At 49.9% G+C, this 18073-nt stretch overlaps 1 protein-coding gene across 1 annotated transcript in view; it reads right to left on the reverse strand.

Annotated features, from left to right (window-relative positions):
- EFCAB6 (EF-hand calcium binding domain 6) overlaps positions 1-18073 on the reverse strand; it is a 268456-nt gene that overhangs the window by 79545 nt on the left and 170838 nt on the right. Inside the window, exons 20-21 of the mRNA XM_069581729.1 lie at positions 16157-16392; positions 2610-2706 (exon numbers count right to left, since the gene is read on the reverse strand). Coding sequence (XP_069437830.1) covers positions 2610-2706; positions 16157-16392 — 333 coding nt within the window. The remainder of the gene's footprint in view (positions 1-2609; positions 2707-16156; positions 16393-18073) is intronic.

Below are 18073 nucleotides of genomic sequence, written 5' to 3' on the forward strand. Positions count from 1 at the left end.
AAGGGGACGATGCCTCTGTGTTTCTGAGGATCCAGCGGGACGCGCCCCCAGTGGTGTGTGGCAGGAATGGGGAGCCCCATGACTTAGGTGGCTCCCCAGGTGGTGCTAGTGGTCAAGAACCCCCTTGCCAATGCAGCAGAGACCTAAGAGACGCAGGTATGACCTCTGGGTCAGGAAGATCCCCTGCAGGAGGGCGTAGCAGCCCACTCCAGTATTCCGCCTGGAGAATCCCATGGAGAGAGGAGCCTGGCGGGCTATGTGACCCTATATATGCAGGTCACAAGATGACTAAACCCTGAATCCTTGTTCAAGTGCAGTTTTCCTGGAGAATACTCCCCTTGCGATATTAGCAGGTGCTGTTTCGTGAATTCCCAACAGAAATGCAGCGGAAGGGAGACACCTTCACCATCTCTAAATGCTGGGGCCCGGCAGCGAAGAGCGTGGATGTGAGCGCCCATGGCAACCCGCGTGCCGTCACCAGGCGGTCAAGCGGGAATACGGCGGATCCTGTTTCTGGGCTTTACTTTCTGCCAGTTTAGAATTCCGAACTAATCCCTTCAGTGCAGCACTCAGTATAAACCGAGAGAGGGACAGGGCGGTCCACATGCTCTGGGTCATTGAGTCCTGCGGGGCCAGTGAGGGGGCCCAGAGCTCGGTTCTGGAGAAAGCACCTCCTCCCCCCACCTCACCCCCTTCCAGGCCCCTGAAATCCCTCTTCCTCCGTAATCCTCCGTGTCCCCTCCCCGCTCCACTCCCACCAGGCTCAGTTCTAGGAGACATGGAAGAGGTTTCCATAGGGGGACACCAGGGCTGCAGCCCAGAGCTCTGGGGTCCCCATGGCTCTTCCACACGTAGTTTGGGGCTGTGCCCAGCGCCAAGGATGAAGGCAGCTAAGAGAGGCCATGGAATCAAGGTGGAGTGAAAGGGCTAGGACAGGGAGGAGGTCAACTGGCCGGGGGGCCGGGCCAGGAGTCAGGGGGCCTGCAGGGTGTCAGGGAGCTGAGGTGGAGGTGTTTCAGGGAGGGTGGACAGAACAAGGCAGAAGCAAGGCCTCCCCGGCCTCCGGCCGCTCCCAGCAGCCCGCTCCTTCCGGCGTCCGCCGCCTTGTTAATAACCTGCCTTTGCTCTGTGACTGTCCCTTCCCCTGGTCCGTGAGCTCTGCCAGAAGGGAGCAGGCACACCCCCTGGGCACTCAGTTCGTACGACGTCAAGGCGGGGTTGGAAGAAGCGGCGAAGGGTCCTGGAGGTGGCTCCACAGGGAGCAGCGCAGAGCGGACCAGAGAGGCGGCTGCTCCCGTAAGGGAAGGAGGGCAGAGCAGCCAAGAGGAGAGGCAGGCTGGGGAGAAGGGGCTGTTTTCCTGAGTTGGTCCAGCCTGAGGGAGCTTGAAGGTGGGAGAGAAGCAGGAACAGGGTGGGCACGTGGCTGATGGTGTTAGCTCTGCCCTCTCCCTGCTGGGGTATGGGCCCTGTGTGCCCACCATGTGCAGTCCAGATCACACCCTGCGCTCTTCAGCCCAGGGGACTACTCTAAGGCCAGTCCGACCTCGGTCCATGTGATTTGCTGGCCCAGGATGGCAGAGTCCATGCTATGAGGATGGGGACCAAGGAAGAGGCGGTGTGGGTGCTTAAAAGCAGGCCTTCACATTGGACACAGGTCAAGAGAGAGGACAGAAAGAAAATGGCCAAGTGAAATAAAGTAGAGATGTTCTTCAGACTAGTGTGAAAGTATTCCTATAATGCAGTTTACAAATACTTTTAAAAGTGAAGTTACTGGGTCCTTGTTGCATTGAGAAATAGTGACATCACAGTCTAAACTTCAGGAGGAGCTGGGCTTGCATTTCAGATCTACTGTCTTGCAGGTATAGCTGTCATTGTTAGAGTGTGTGTCCATCCTGACACTGTAATCACAATTTATATCACTGCACATGGAGGGTATTCACCTTGAAAATGTGCTTTTTATGATTTTGGCAGGAAAGGAAGAAATATCTCTTTAAAATGCATGTTTATAACTGTGGGTGCTTCCCTGGTGGCTCAGACGGTAAAGAAGCCACCTGCAATGCAGGAGACCCGGGTTTAATTTCTGAGTAGGGAAGATCTCCTGGAGAAGAGAATGGTTACCCACTCCAGTATTCTTGCCTGGAGAATTCCATGGACAGAGGAGCCTGGCGGGCTACACTCCATGGGGTCACAAAGAGTCAGACAAAACTGAGTGACTAACACTTTATAACTGTGTAAAAAGAAATATGATAGCATCTCACATTGCTTCATTTAAATTTTTAATTCATATCAAACCTGAGATAAAGCCAGGAATTTCAGTCCACGTAACTCCTAAAATTACTTTTTTTCCCCCTAAAGACAAAATTGACCTTGAATGTGAGAATTTATTTTGAAAAGGTATTTTAAGAATCAAAGGAGGCACCGCTGCTGCTAAGTCACTTCAGTCGTGTCCGACTCTGTGCGACCCCATAGACGGCAGCCCCCAAGGCTCTACATTGGTATAAAAGTTGCTTTCCTGTCTCAGTGACTGGATCAAAACGGCTCCATCATCCCAATGACCTTGGAACACAAATAGCTGCCCTTCCCTTTTAAGGAAACAATCGCTTTCTCACCTTAGACAAGTCTGACCATCTGGTTTTTGCTTTGGTGACAAGGTACTGATGCGCCTGTTCACAAGCTAGTTCTGAATCTGCAACCTTCTGTTTTGGTCTTAAAAGAAAAAAAAAAATTATAAATAATTCTGTTTCAATTTAAAAGACTCATTAATCTCCCAAGGGGTTCCCCTACTCCCATTCGTGACAAAGGTACTATAACAGTCTGCTATTTCACATCTGGTCTAACTTAATTCTTAAAATACAGTCTTACCTCCCTAGCTTCACGTTAGGGAAATCTTAAATTTAGTTAGGAGTCCTTGCTTATTTCCAGATAAATGCTGTTCAAATTTTCCAGCGATTTACAAAACAAAAAGGGTTCGTTCAATCCCAAAGGGATAAAAAATAACACAGCACAACATTGTCTTTGGATGAAAACAACCAAAAACTTGCATTTCTGAATGTACAAGTGGGTGTGATAACTCGGACCAAAGCAAACAGTCTGGGAACCCTAGGGGAACATGACCTACAGACTCGGTCTCAGCTCATGCTCAAAGGTTGAGTCTGTGGAATACAAAATGATCAAAATTCTATTTACTCACAGAACAGTGGGCGCTGAAGACACTTTCAAAAAAGACCGTGGTTAGGGCACCACGAAGCACAGTGAAGACTGTGGCTGAAGGAATTTGGGGTGCCCTGGACTCTTCCACTCACAACAAATTTGGGGAGCAGATCCTATAAAACCTTTTGCCACTTCTATCTCTGAGATCACGCTGCTCGGATCCTTGTTCACTCATGGGCATGTGGGTGATTGGGGTGTCTTGCCTGAGGGTGAGTGAGCAAGCCCCCACAGGGACGTTCACAGGAATTTCTCCCCAAAGGAGCCCGGAAAACCAGGAAGAGGACAGCAGAAAAGCCCACGCTGCCCTTTATTTTTTCATTTTCTGGTCGTCTCGTGCAATACGCAGGATCTTAGCACCCTGTTGTCATTGTTCAGTTGCTAAATCCCGTCTGACTCTTTGTAACCCCATGGATTGCAGCCCGCCAGGCTCCTCTGTCCACAGGATTTCCCAGGCAAGAATACCGGAGTGGGTTGCCATTTCCTTCTCCAGGGGATCTTCCTGACCCAGGGATGGAAACCATGCCCCCTGCACTGGAAGCATGGAGTCTTAACCAGGGAAGTCCCCCAGGTCACCCTTTGAGAGAAGTATAATTCATGTTCCAGCAGGTGAGATGCTTGTGGGGAAAAAAATCTAAAGAAAAAAATGCAGCACAGGTTTATGCGATCCGTGCCGCTTTGCAGCTCTATACGACGCCGGGAGGGGTGGACGTGGTTTCTGGGGTAACCATGACCCCCACGAGCTCCAGTCGGGCTGCAGCTGCTGGTCATTTGCCACACGGATTTCCCAGCAATGTTGGCATCGTCACCCCACTTTGCAAAGGGGGACACTGGGCTTTGGAGAGGTGAAACAGCCTGCCGAAATCACACAGCCAGTTCTGGGAATCCTGGCCCCTCAGCTCAGGGCCCTCCCAGGCTGGAGGCGAGCCTTTCTCATCATTTTCATTCCAGCTGAAGCTACAGCTTTGGCAGCTCCTCCAGTGTCAGTCCTCAGAGGAAGGGACCCATTAGTTGGCTCAGTTCACAGAGGTGAGAGGGCCACCGTGGTTTTGTACACGGGGGATCTTCTTTCTGCTTAACGTTTGTATCTCAATTCAAGGAGCTCAGTTCTCCCAGCACCCCTGGAGTGCCTAGCCCAGTGCAAGGTCGGGGCAAGTGAGGCCTGCGGCCGCCGTCTCCAAGAGAAGTTCTCCTGGGGCATCCCGCTCCCATCCTACATTTAGAGCAGACAGCAGAAGGCTTCCCTGGTGGCCCAGTGGCTGAGAACCTGCCTGCCAATAAAGGGGGTCATGGGTTCAACCTCTGGTCCTAGAAGATTCCACATCTTCCTGGCAACTAAGTTCACAAGCCACAACCACTGAGCCTGTGTGCTGCAGTACCGAAGCCTGTGTGCCTAGGGCCCGTGCCCCGCAACAAGAGGAGCCACCACGGGGAGAAGCCTGCACACCGCAATTAGAGAGGAGCCGCCCGCTCACCGCGTCCAGAGAAGGCCCGCACACAGCAGTGAAGACCCAGGGCAGCCACAACATGGTAATGCTAAGGGTTTAGCTACATCTGACTCTTGCGACCCCGTGGACTGGGAACTCGCCAGGCTCCTCTGTCCATGGGATTCTCCAGGCAAGAACACTGGAGGGGGTTGCCATTTCTTTCTCCAGGGGATCTTCCTGACCCAGGAATCAAACCCAGGTCTCCTGCATTGCAGGCAGATTCTTTACTGACTGAGCTACAAGGGAAGCCCTCCCTTGCAACCAAAAAATAAAAATATAACTAACACAATTTAAAAAAAACACCACAGACAGCAGGCACTGGAGCCAACAAATCAAGCAGTGATCATTTGCTCTTAAGGCTCCTCCTCTAAATCCTTCTGAGAAACTCTGCTGCTAGTCTCAGCTGTCCAGGACCGCCCCCAGGCTCCCGGATGACGGCACTCTGTACCTACTGGTCACTGAGAACACGGTGGCCCTCGTTACCCCAGAAGCCCACACTGGGCTGCTGACCTCTGTGTCACTTGGAAAGGGTCTTATTCAGAGCGGCGCTTTGGTGAATCACATAGACTCTGACTCCCCGTGGACTGGCAGACAAGAGTTCTTGCCCCCGCTCAGCGGGCAGGTGCAGAGGACCGGCAGCGGCTGGGCGGAGTCTTCCCCCTCCTCCTGCTGACATGGACCACATGAGGCTGGGCCCACTTTCATTCCTCTTCTGGCAGATGCCAGCTTGTGGGGTACACAGGTGAACTGTGGCTTCTACACTGCCAAGCCGGGGAGTCTCTGTACTAACACGTGGCACTGTTAACCGTCTCTCCCCTTCTCATCCCCTGCGTGACGCTGCTCTTTAAATCACAGAGTGTGTTGGAACTCCTACCACCTGGCGAACATGTGCCCCCAGCGAGTGCGTCTCCCTCTCCACCTGCCCCCCACTCCTCCTCCCTCCTTTCCCCCAGAGCTCATCTAGCCGTCTGAAAAGCCGTCCCTGTTCCTGCCCCCGGCCACCGCCTGCTGCTGTTTGTCCACACCTCGGTGTCACTGGCACGGCAACCTCACCTGCTCCCCTGTTCCATCTCTCTCCAACTGCCTACCGGACTTCACAGAATCATGGAATTTCAAGGACGGAAAGGGATCCAAAGATCAGCCAGTCTAGTCCTCTATTGCTACTTCATTTTTGTTGCTGTTCAGTCACTGACCCTTTGCGACTCCATGGACTGCAGCACACCAGGCTCCTCTGTCCTCCAGTATCTCCCAGAGTCTGTTCAAACTCATGTCCGTTGAGTCAGTGATACTATCGAAACACCTCATCCTCTTCCGCCCCCTTCTCCTCCTGCCTTCAAACCTTCCCAGCGTTCAGGGTCTTTTCCAATGAGTCCGCTCTTCACATCAGGGGGCCAAAGTACTGGAGCTTCAGCTTCAGCATCAGTTCTTCCAGTGAATATTCAGGGTTGAGTTCCTTTAGGATTAACTCTTTGATTTCCTTGCGATGCTACTTTACCACTAAGGTTTTGGAAGGCTGGGTGGATTATGTTGCGTTTTCACAACTGTTGCTTGAAGGACTGTAGGTCCTAATGACACACAGTCCCCTGTGTCACCATTAGACTTCACCTGACCCCAAAGGGCTCACCTGGACTTCCCCCAAAAAGGATGGAGGTCCTGAGAGGCCTGTTCCATCTCTGCAAAGTCAACTCACTACCAAAATGATCCCACTGTCTAAACAGACATCCAAAACACCCTCATTTCTTTATTGGGCTATGAGGCTTGATTATTTTTCTTAGTGACTCATGCTCAAACCCGGGACTCCAACTGATTTCCTATTCATTTCTTCTCTGTTCCGTTTTATATCTTTGTCTCCTCTGGAGAGATTAGAAGTTTTTCCATGGCCTTTTCCTCTCCTACGGCCTGCCCTTTTAGACCTTGACAGCTAGATCTAGCCTTCCTATCAGCCAGCCCACCAGTCACGAACTCCTCCCACCTGCTGCCCTGGGTCCTACAAACACAGTGACAAGCAAGGCAGACAGAACCCACGTCCACAAGGCTCTCCCGCTCTGATGGCGGGAACGTGTAGCAGACACTTGGAAAAATAAGTGAATCAGGTAACTTCAGATACTGAATGTGACTGAGAATGAGGGGCCAGCGTGGGGTCGGGGGCACTTCAGCCAAGAAGGCCAGAGAGCGGCTCCCTGAGGCCTGAGTGATGAGAAGGTGCGGTGCAATCCTGGGGAACAACATTCCAGCCAGGGCCAGGGTCCTGAGATGTCCCAGGGAGAATGGAGCAGGCACGTCTACCTCACCCTTTCTCTCCCACTGAGTACAACTCTGGACAGAATACAAAAAGTAATTCTCTTGAGGACACCCAAAAGTAAGTAATAGGATGCTGGTGGTGGGGGAGGGGATCAAAACTTGAAGATCGACTTATATGGTGTATAAGTCGGGGTTTTTTTCCCTCCTTATTTCCAGTTTAAGGGCGGCTTAAAGACAGTTCTAATTGTGGAGTTGTGCATTGGATGTGGACAGAAAAAGCCTCAAGAGAGAGCCTGTTTTTCTGACCAAAGAACTAGGAAGGCAAGCCCCTGAAGTACAAAGGATATGAGGGAATCCTCCCCTTTCTTGCCACTTCTTACTGTTCCATTCCTGATCTGAGGCAAGACAAAGTGGAAGTCATTCAGTCGTGTCTGACTCTTTGCAATCCCATGGACTGTAGTCCATGGAATTCTCCAGGCCAGGGTACTAGAGTGGGGAGCCTTTCCCTTCTCAAGGGGATGTTCCAGACCCAGGGATTGAACCCAGGTCTCCCGCATTGCCGGCGGATTCTTTACCGGCTGAGACACAAGGGAAGCAAGCCCAGTTATAAAACCGCACTTCTACGCCAAGCAATGGTACTGGCCAAGTCAGTTCAGTTCAGTGCAGTCGCTCAGTCGTGTCCGACTCTTTGCAACCCCATGCATCGCACGCCAGGCCTCCCTGTCCATCACCAACTCCCAGAGTTCACTCAAACTCACGTCCATCTAGTCAGTGATGCCATCCAGCCATCTCATCCTCTGTCGTCCCCTTCTCCTCCTGCCCCCAATCCCTCCCAGCATCAGAGTCTTTTCCAATGAATCAACTCGTCTCATGAGGTGGCCAAAGTACTGGAGTTTCAGCTTTAGCATCATTCCTTCCAAAGAAATCCCAGGGCTGATCCCCTTCAGAATGGACTGGTTGGATCTCCTTGCAGTCCAAGGGACCCTCAAGAGTCTTCTCCAACACCACAGTTCAAAAGCATCAATTCTTCGGCGCTCAGCTTTATTCACAGTCCAACTCTCACATCCACACATGACCACAGGAAAAACCATAGCCTTGACTAGACGGACCTTAACTGGCCAAGTAGGTACCCCAAATTGAAATCCTTCTCTCGAACCAGAGGGGAAGGTGAAGGGGGTCTCTGTGCTCAAGGAGGACTGGAGAATCCACGTCATTATCCTTCTCCTTTTCTCTCTCGCCATGTTGCCCTGGAGGCGGACCCAGTCATGAGACGCATGAACAGCACAGAGAGACCGAAACCTAAGGGTTTCCAACCACAAGGCCAAACAGCGGGTTGCTGACTGCTGGAGAGGGTGGGAGGAAAGCACAGAGGGGAGAGAGCTAGCGAAAGGGAAGCTCAGCCGCATGGAGGGAGCTCCAGGGGCACACGCTCTGATGTGTGCACACGTGAGACGAACCCAAAGCAGCCCGGTGAAAGCGTTGAGAAGCTAAGTGCAGTCAGGACTGGCTCCTGGGAGCTGCCTTCATGGGCTAGCCTGATAGAGCTGCAACGGCCCTGGAAAATAGACTGACATTGAAACCACGGAGGGCAGGTCGGGACATGCACTCTGAAACTAACTGGACTGATTGCCTGCTTTGAAAAATCAACCAAACAACACACTGCCAAGGATTTTAACAGGAACAGAGGGTCACAATAGAACATTAAAGATGTCCACAATACAGTCCAGCATTACTCGGTATCTGAAGGACCAGGAAAAGGCCAGCAATTTTCAAGATAAAAGACAAACAAGCACCAACTCCAAGATGACCTAGATGTTGAAAATACCACATTTTAAAGCAGCTATTATAATCATGAGGTAAAGAGTACACATTCTTAAAATAAATGGAAAGACATAAGTTCAGAGCAAAGAAATAGCACTTAAAAAAAAAAAAGAAACAAGTGGAAACTTCAGAACTGAAAAATACAACTGAAATAAAATGTTCACTGGATTAGCTCAAGGAAGATGACAGAGCTATCACTGACGGAGTCAGTGAACTTGAAAGCAGATGACTAGAAATAATCTGATCTGATCAACAGAGGGGAAGAAAAGAACCTCTCCAGGGCCTAAGATACAGAGACCCGTGACACAAAAGCAGATCTAACACCCAGGTCCCCGGAGTGCTGAGAGGAGAACAGACGAAGGCTGGTACTGGAACAGGTTTAAAATTTTGGGAAGTAATAGCTGAAACCTGCTCAAATTTGGTGGAAAAACATAAATTTACAGATTCAGGAAGTTGAGCAAACCTCAAAAGAAGATAAACTCAAAGAAAATCACGCTCAAACACGCCACGTCCTCCTCCAGGGGATCTTCCCAACCCAGGGATCGAACCCGCGTCTCTTACGTCTCCTGCGTTGGCAGGTGGGTTCTTTACCACTAGCGCCACCTGGGAAGCCCTCATACTAAAACTGCTGACAACTAAAGATAAAGAAGAAATCCTGAAAGCAACCTAAGAACAATGGCACATATAGAGAAGGGTTCCCCGGCGGCTCAGTGGTGAAGACTCTGCCTGCAGTGCAGGAGACTCGGGTTTGATCCCTGGGTCGGGAAGATCCCCTGGAGAAGGAAATGGCAACCCACTCCAGTATTCTTGCTTAGGGAATCCCATGGACAGAGGAGTCTGGTGGGCTACAATCCATGCAGTCACAAAAGAGTCAGATAGGACTTAGTGGCTAAACCACCACAGGGGGAAGACCATTTGAGTGACTGTAGATTTGTCCTCACAAACTGCAGGGGCCAAGAGATAATGGAACAACATTTTCCAAGTGCTTTAACAGAAGAATTGTCAACTTTTAATTCTATATTCAGGAAAAATTTCATTCATTTTTAGGAATGAAAGAACAATAAAGGTATTATCAATGAAGGAAAACTGAGATTGGTCTCCAGTAGACTTGCTAATGGAAATTCTTCAGGGGGAGGAAATGGCAGCAGAGAGAAAACTGGAACTTCAGAAAGAAAAGAAGAGAAGCAGAAATGGAGAATATAACCATACATTTTTCTCAGAGTTTTGAAATACACGAAGCATAAATGGATTAAAAACGGAGGGAGAAATAGATGCAAAATCGTTGTTGGAGACATCAGCACGCCCCTCTTGGTAACTGGTGGAACTAATAGAAACTAAGCAAGACTCTGAACACTATAACCACCTTGATCTAACTGACATCTACAGAGCACCCTGCCCAGCAACCGCCAAATACACACTATTTGCAAGTATACTTGGGATAAAGAGTCTGCCTCAGTGCAGGAGACCTGGGTTCCATTCCTGGGTTGGGAAGGTCCCCTGGAGGAGGGCATGGCAACCCACTCCAGTGTTCTTGCCTGGAGAATCCCCATGGAAGAGGAGCCTGGCGGGCTACAGTCTTAAGGGGTCGCAAAGAGTCAGACATGACTGAGCGACTAAGCACAGCACATTCACCAAGATGGACCATTTCTAGGGTTATAAAATGGACCTTAACAAGTTTAAAATAATTAAAACCATACAAAGTGCGCTATCTAAACTTAACAGAATTAGATTAGAAATCAATAACAAACAGCTGGAAACCATGGAAATATTTTGAAGAAAAAACATCCTTCTAAATAATCCATGGTTTCAATAAAGAGTCTAAAGGGAAATTAGAAAATATTTTGAACTGAGTGAAAATAAAAACTACAACTTGTCCAAATTTGTGAAATGCAGCTCAATCAATGCCTATGAGAAAACTGACAGCATTAAGAAATAATTCAAATAAAAATCTGAGCTTTCAGCTTAAGAAAATAAAAATGCAGGACAAACTCCAGTTGACCTTTGCCCCACACAGGTTTGGACTGCACAAGTCAACTTATATGCCAATCTTTTCAATTGATACATCGGAAAATGTTGGGGGATTTGTGATAACATGAAAAAACTCACAGATGAGCCACACAGCCTAGAAATATTGAAAAAAATTAAGTAAAAGGTCTGTCATAAATGCATAAAATATTTGTAGACACTAGTCTATCCTTACATAGACATAAGGTGATATTTAATATACAAGTAATGCCTTAATTTTCTTCCTGATTTATAACTTTACTTTCAAAGAATTACATTACCAGGCAGTATGTCTCTCCCTCTCTTGCCCCCTCTCTCTCTCAGATTGGAGAAACCGAATATTAGTCTATCATCACAGGTAAGGGGTTTAAGAGTAACAATGATTCCAATACTGCATTTTGAATATGACTGTAATATTGTATGCCATGGCTTTGCAGGTGGCTCAGTGGTTAAGAATCCGCCTGCCAGTGCAAGAGATACAGGAGACATGAATTTGATCCCCAGGTCGGGAAGATCCCCTGGAGGAGGAAATGGCAACCCAGTCCAGGAGTCTTGATTGGAAAATTCCGTGGGCAGAGGAGCTGGGTGGGCTGAAGTCTCTGGGGTGGCAAGAGTGGGACGTGACCGAGCACGCATGCACACAGGCACTGTATGCCATACAGATTTTACAATGATTAATCCATTGCTGTGTAGGCTAGGCCACCAGGTAGTGATTGTATCTGTTACACTAAGCTCCTTTAAAGAAGTCATATTGCTGCTTCTTTGTTATCCGTGCACGGACTGTTATACCTCTAAGTGAATATGGACTTCTTTCTCACATTATCTTTCCATCTTTGAGGCGTAGAGCTGTACACCAACATGCATGCCACCTCCAGTGCTTTGCATCATAGGAGACAACACAGACATGGGTGCTGACAGACGACTCATCTCGTAACACACAACAGGAACTTGCAGTATTGATATACGCTGTACTGTAAATGCATCTTCTCTCCCTTATGGGTCGATCCCTGGGTTGGGAAGATCCCCTGGAGAAGGGAAAGGATACCCACTCCAGTACTCTGGCCTGGAGAATTCCATGGACTGTATAGTCCATGGGGTCATAAAGAGTGGGATACCACTGAGCGACTTTCACTCACTCGCTCACTCATGATTTTCTTAACAATATTATCTTTTCTCTAGCTTGCTTTATTATAAGAATACAGTATATAATACATATATAATCTGTGTGTTAATTAACTTTGTTATTTGTAAGTTGTCTAGTCAGCAGTCATCTATTAGTAGTTAAGTTTGGGGGAGTCAAAAGCTCTACACAGATTTTTGACTGTGGGGGTGGATCAGCTCCTGTGACCCCTGTGTTGTTCAAGGATCAACTGCATACTTGAAGCAAGAAGGAAGAGAAACTATTAAAGAAGAGAAATCAATGAAATTGAACAGAAAAACAACCGAGAAAAATGAAGGAAACATAAAGCTTGCTCTTTGAAAATATCAATAAAATTAATAAAACCTTCAGCTAAATGGGTCAACGAAAAAGGAGAGAAGACATCAACTACCAATATCAAAAAATGAAAACAGGGGTATCACTAAAGACCCCACAGCTATTGAAAGAACAGTAAGGAAATACTGTGACCAACTTTATTCTCATGAATTCAACAGGCTAAACAAAATGGACCAATATTTTAAAAGACACAAATTATTAAAGCTCAGTCAAGAAGGAATAGAAACCTTAAGTGATCCTGTAACTATTAAAGTAATCGGATTTACAGCTAAAATTCTTCTGAAAAGGAAACTCCAGGACTGAATGATTTCATAGCTGAATTCCATCAAATATTTAAAGAATAAATAGCAAGTCTGTATGATCCAGAAAATAGAAAGTGGCATTCATGACTTTTATTCTTTCTTAGAGATCTTCCAAAGAAACACAAAAAGGGCATTTATTTTCTTTATGAAATAAAACTCCTTTTATCTTGCAATTACCACATGCGTCCATTAAGCCCTCTTAGAAGAGGACAGATCACGGGGTCTTAGTGAGCTTGATTTAATGATCCTAGATCTATTTCATTATTCTAGGAAACATGCAATTGGTTTTCATTCATTGTCTCCAGTTCTGCTAAAAAGAAAGAGGAGACTAAATAATAACAGGAAAACAAACGAAAATAGAGTCTCCTGGCGGCAGGATGATATCACATTGAAATAGATCCCCCGATGACATCGCCCCTCAGGTTTCTGATTGCACTGCCCTGAGTGTAACAGCGTCTTTCAGAAAGGGATAAAAGACGCCAGGGACCCCATCCTGCTCTTACGTTAGCTTTCACTGAACACAGTTGAGAACTGAGAATTCTTACTTCATGCCCAGATGGCAAAGGGAAGAAAACTGAGATCGCAAGATGTTTCACAACGATTAGAAGAACCAGAAGGTGCTGGTGAACTGGATCATAGAAGCCAAACCTCCTGATGAGTGAGTGAGTGGTTCACATCCAAGAACAGCAAGGAAATTCCTCAGGAAGGACTGGATCATGCAATGCTTTGTGACGAGAAGCTGGCCATCTAATTTTGCTAAGAGGACACCTGACAGCATCCTTTCATCTTTAATGATGTACACGCACTGGAAGGAATGTGATGTGGGTTGTCAGCAGATAAATGGACAAGGCCCGTGTGCTTTAAACAAGGGAACAGACGATGTAAATGAATCAGGTCATTGGGCTAATCACTCTAACTGGTGTTTACACATCTAAAGATGAAAATGCTGTGCAGTTATGAAGTAAACAAGATGGTCTTCCTGTCTTCAACAAAGTTATGAACCTTCAAAGTTTTCAAAAGTATTGCACTTTGATGATGCAGGTGGAAAGTAAAGGCCCAGAACGCAGAGGGGTCCAAGTGAGAGGGCGGGATGGCTTCCAAAAAGGGAAGGCAGCCAGGTTTGGCTAGTGGAGAACAGTGAGACTGGGGGGGTGAAAGAGACCAACTCTCCACACAGAGGAGGTGGCCCCTCCCCACAGGCACCCTGAGTTCCAATCTCTGTCCACTGCCCATCACCTGGGTCCTTCTGGACCAGTCAGAAACTCTCCTCGAGACCCCAATTCCTTCATCTGCAAACTCAGGTAGCAATGCCTCCTTGAAGGGTTGTAGGGTATGAAAAGATACATCTTCACAAAGCACAGGTTCAGGCTCCGGCCATGGGGAGGCTTGGCTTTCTAAAGCAGCGCCTTGGTTGGGTCTCAGAGCTCGGACTACACCAGACCTTTGAGGCCCAAGCTGGTCTTCCTGGATCCAGCCTCTGCATCCACCCTCCACTCTGGGGCTGCTGAAGGATGTCTGCATGCCACAACATGCCCTCCGACACGCCACGGCAGAGGACCCTCTCGGGCCTGCTGACCAAGCCTGACACTCAAGCCCCTTCTCACCAGGCCCTCCTGCAACTTCAGGCCTCCTCGCCCACTGCACATGCCACTCTGTGCCTGCACGCTCTGCCTAGTCCCGAGTAGGCTCTGCGCTCCCTCCTCTGCGGTTCTGCAAATGCTGCGCCCTGGCTCTGGACCACAGTCTGGTAACTCGCACGGGACAAACTCCTCCTCACATCTCAAGATCTAACTGAAATGTCCTACTTTTCCTGTTCACCTCAAGCAGGCTTGGTCTCTCCCCTTCCTAGGGCAACTCAGATATCCTTGTATCCCTGTGATTTTGTACTTGTCCCAGTTCAGCCCCGGAGAAGGCGATGGCACCCCCACTCCAGTGTTCTTGCCTGGAAAATCCCAGGGACGGGGGAGCCTGGTGGGCTGCCGTCTCTGGGGTCACACAGAGTCGGACACGACTGAAGCGACTTAGCAGCAGCAGCAGCAGTTCAGCCCCAAGTCCCTCAAGCAGAGTGTTCATCTTATCCACCTTTGCACCACCGAGCCCTGGGGTGATGCCCAGCTCACGGCAGACCCTCGGTAAACGTGGGATGGATGAACAAATAACACAACTAAGACGGCCGAATCACGAGGATGGGAAGACTGCACTTTGTGGTTGAAATCTTCCATATCCGTTCTGCATACATTCTCCAGAAAATTCTTTCTGAAGGATATTTTCTTGCTTTGTTTGAATTTTAAGCAATCAAGTCTCATATTAAAGCTCCTCACAACTGGAGCAATTGGAAGCAGGTGTCCAACTCATGTGTTCTATGATCGCTTCACTTAGAAAGAGACTACAGTGGTTTTCTTCCTTGCTAGCTTTTTAGGTAGAGACAAAATAAAACCAGCAAGTTCAGAGGGGAAAATTAAAGGGCAAGGTCAGTGGCCTCTGCAGCCTGCACAAGTGGCACAGAGTCTGCCCGGGGGCAGGGACTTCTCGGGGCTCCCCTCCTGGGGAATGCCCTTGTCTGGGGGTAGGCACTTGTCTGCAGCCCCTGGGGGCTGGAGGTGCCTTAAGGGCAGAAGGGCCCAGGGATGATGCCACTACTGAGCTGAATCACTGAGTATCAAGGGCAGCCCTGAGCTAGCAAAGGGGAGGGTAACATTTCAAAAAATATTGATATTGTCCTTGTAATAATTGGTAAGGGAGCGGCTGAATGTCTCCTTCATCCATGCCTGTCAGCAGATCTCAGTGGGGGAGGCGACTGTGACAGGTCCCAGGTAAGATGGGAGGCCCGTCACTACTTCAAGGAGCAGATGCCTTTACTGAGCGAAGCCAAGGAGACGAACAAGTCACGGCCTCAGCTGGACACACAGATTCTCCTACTGTGAGGGAGGCTGGCATGGGGTGAACAGGGGTGCGGGGTGGGGAGTTCTGCCTGACAAACGGCTGGAAGGGGTCCTTGCATCTCCCAGAGCGGCTGGCGCTGCTGACCCCAGGGTTTTAAAGAGACAAATATACAAGTACATGGGTGGATTTATGCGCATGGAAAAAAGACAGAGAGGACACTCGGTTTCCACTAATCACCACAAGGTGCTGTGTGGTTCCCCAGGCCAGGCTTACTGCCCAAGCTAAGGGCTCAGGCCTGGGGGAGTCCACGTGTTCTCCTGACAAGCACCCAGCTCCACCCTCTGCATGCGGTGCTCCCAGAGGTCTTGGAAGGCTGAGCGACATGCGTATCTACCTGGCCCTGGGTTCATAACAACGAGAACATACAAGGACGCGTGTATATTTACGTGTAAATTAACCAGACTGGGATGACGCACAGTGAAGTACAAAAAAAAAAAACACAAAAAACGATGCTCACGGGTGCTCAGATCAAGTGTATCTTCTCACCTGTCTCTGCATTTTCTAGTCTTTCTGCACTGAGCGTGAGATCCTGAGAGTGGCTTTTCTTGAACTAAGGAAATGACAGAGTGAGCAGATCGGGACGGCAGCCGCCCCGCCCTCAGCCCCGGCCCTTGGCACCGTGCCTGCATGGACGCCGCCCCGCGCTGGCCTCTTACCTGAGCAGTCTCTGGGGCGCGTCGTCATCCGTACAGAACGACCTCTTCTCGCACAGGTTGCGGAACTCCCGGAAGTTTAGTGTGACGCTGAGCCTCAGGCCGAGAAGGCCCAGGAGGCGCTCGAACTCCTCGTCCTTCAGGTTGAAGAGCAGGTGCTGCAGCAGGCGGTGGAGGTCGTACATGGTGAGGATGCCATCCCTGTCAGTGTCCATCTTAAAGAAGGCGGCGTATGGGTCCTGGAGCCGGGACACAGCGTCACAGCCCGGCCCCCGAAACCTGGAGCCGACCCCACTCCCGCCCTGCGCTGTGGACTCATCCCCAACAAGAGGGCAGGGCTGTGCTTCCGCTGTGGCTTTTCCTGGAGATTTCCCTGCTCTGGGAGTCCCCTTGCCACGGCTTGCTTTCCCAGGGCAACGGTGAACTCTGTCCTCAGGCGCTCTCTCAGTGCTCAGAGTTCAGGGAAGGGCCTGGAGTGGCTTTTCTTTCCCTCCTGCCCCTCTGGCTCCTGCCAGTGGTACTTCCAAAATCGGAAGTGAAGACCGAGTATGCTGGAGCTCTCCAGAACATATAAAAATCTGGTCCTTGATGTTTTCATACGGCTTTTGGAAATGGCAACGCCTTTCAGAAAGGCAGCTGCTGTCTACAGGAGAACTGGCACTGAGCTGAACTCCGCCAAGGAACTGCCCAGAGGGTGGGCACCGGTTTGATGCCTGGGCTGAAATGAAGGCCCCGCCCGCCCTCCTGAGCCCCGCCTCTGCGTCTGCAGGTCGCGCTGCGGTGACTTCCACTTTGCAGGTGAGGGAACAGAGGCCGGCAGGGAACCTGAGGCTATATCCGGGCTGCAGGGCTCGGGGCACATCCAGGGGGCCAGGTTGCTCAGTTTCCAAGCCCGGCTCTGCCCAGTACTAGCAGAGTGACCGAGGAAAGAGACTGAAACTCGCCAGGCTTCTCACCCATCACAGAGGAGGACAGAGTCCCTGCCTACGGGGTCATCGTGAGGACTGACTATGCCAAGCAGGCGAAGTGCTTAGGAGCGGATGGGTAGGTTCCGTTAGGGTCTAAAACGCTGTTTGTTACTATTACTGTTGCCAGAGGTTGGACAGCGAGTGCCCGGCAGTGGGATCTGAATCGGGTCCATCTGGGCCAACACTCCCGCTCCCCCGACTCGGGCTCCCTGGGTCTCGGGCTTGGAGCACAGCCGCTGCGGCTGTCGTCCCCACCCCTGGCCCCACCAGCACCTCACACGGCCCCGCCTGGGGTCTCTCCAGCCACTCTGGGGGCCCTGCCTGCACCTCCATATCCTAGGACCCTCCACAGAGGTCACATAAAGCAAGACCTGCTTCGACTCAGCTGGAGTTTTGTGGAAGACCTACTTGTATTCACTCACTTGTTCACTCACCAAAGTGTGCAATCACTTCACCAATGTGTGCAATCGTTACGTTAAATACGGTGGGAGCCGACATGAAGGGTTGCCCATGCCCCTCAGAGGTGCCACCATCCAGCAGCCTCATCTGCAGGGGCACCACCCACTGGGACCACGGGCCTGTCTCTGCCACGACTTCCTCCACCTCACAGCTCCCAGCCCTCCCACAGCAGCCAAATGCACGTCTCCAAAGGCTTTGCAGCATCTCCCCTTGGACGTCAGAATGCTGCTTCTGCTAAGTCGCTTCAGTCGTGTCCAACTCTGTGTGACCCCATAGATGGCAGCCCACCAGGCTCCCCCGTCCCTGGGATTCTCCAGGCAAGAACACTTGAGTGGGTTGCCATTTCCTTCTTCAATGAATGAAAGTGAAAAGTGAAAGGGAAGTCGCTCAGTCGTGTCTGACTCTTCGCAACCCCATAGACTACAGCCTACCAAGGCTCCTCCATCCATGGGATTTTCCAGGCAAGAGTACTGAAGTGGGTTGCCATTGCCTT

This window comes from Ovis canadensis, chromosome 3 (genome assembly GCF_042477335.2).
Source record: "Ovis canadensis isolate MfBH-ARS-UI-01 breed Bighorn chromosome 3, ARS-UI_OviCan_v2, whole genome shotgun sequence".
Lineage (NCBI taxonomy): Eukaryota > Metazoa > Chordata > Mammalia > Artiodactyla > Bovidae > Ovis > Ovis canadensis.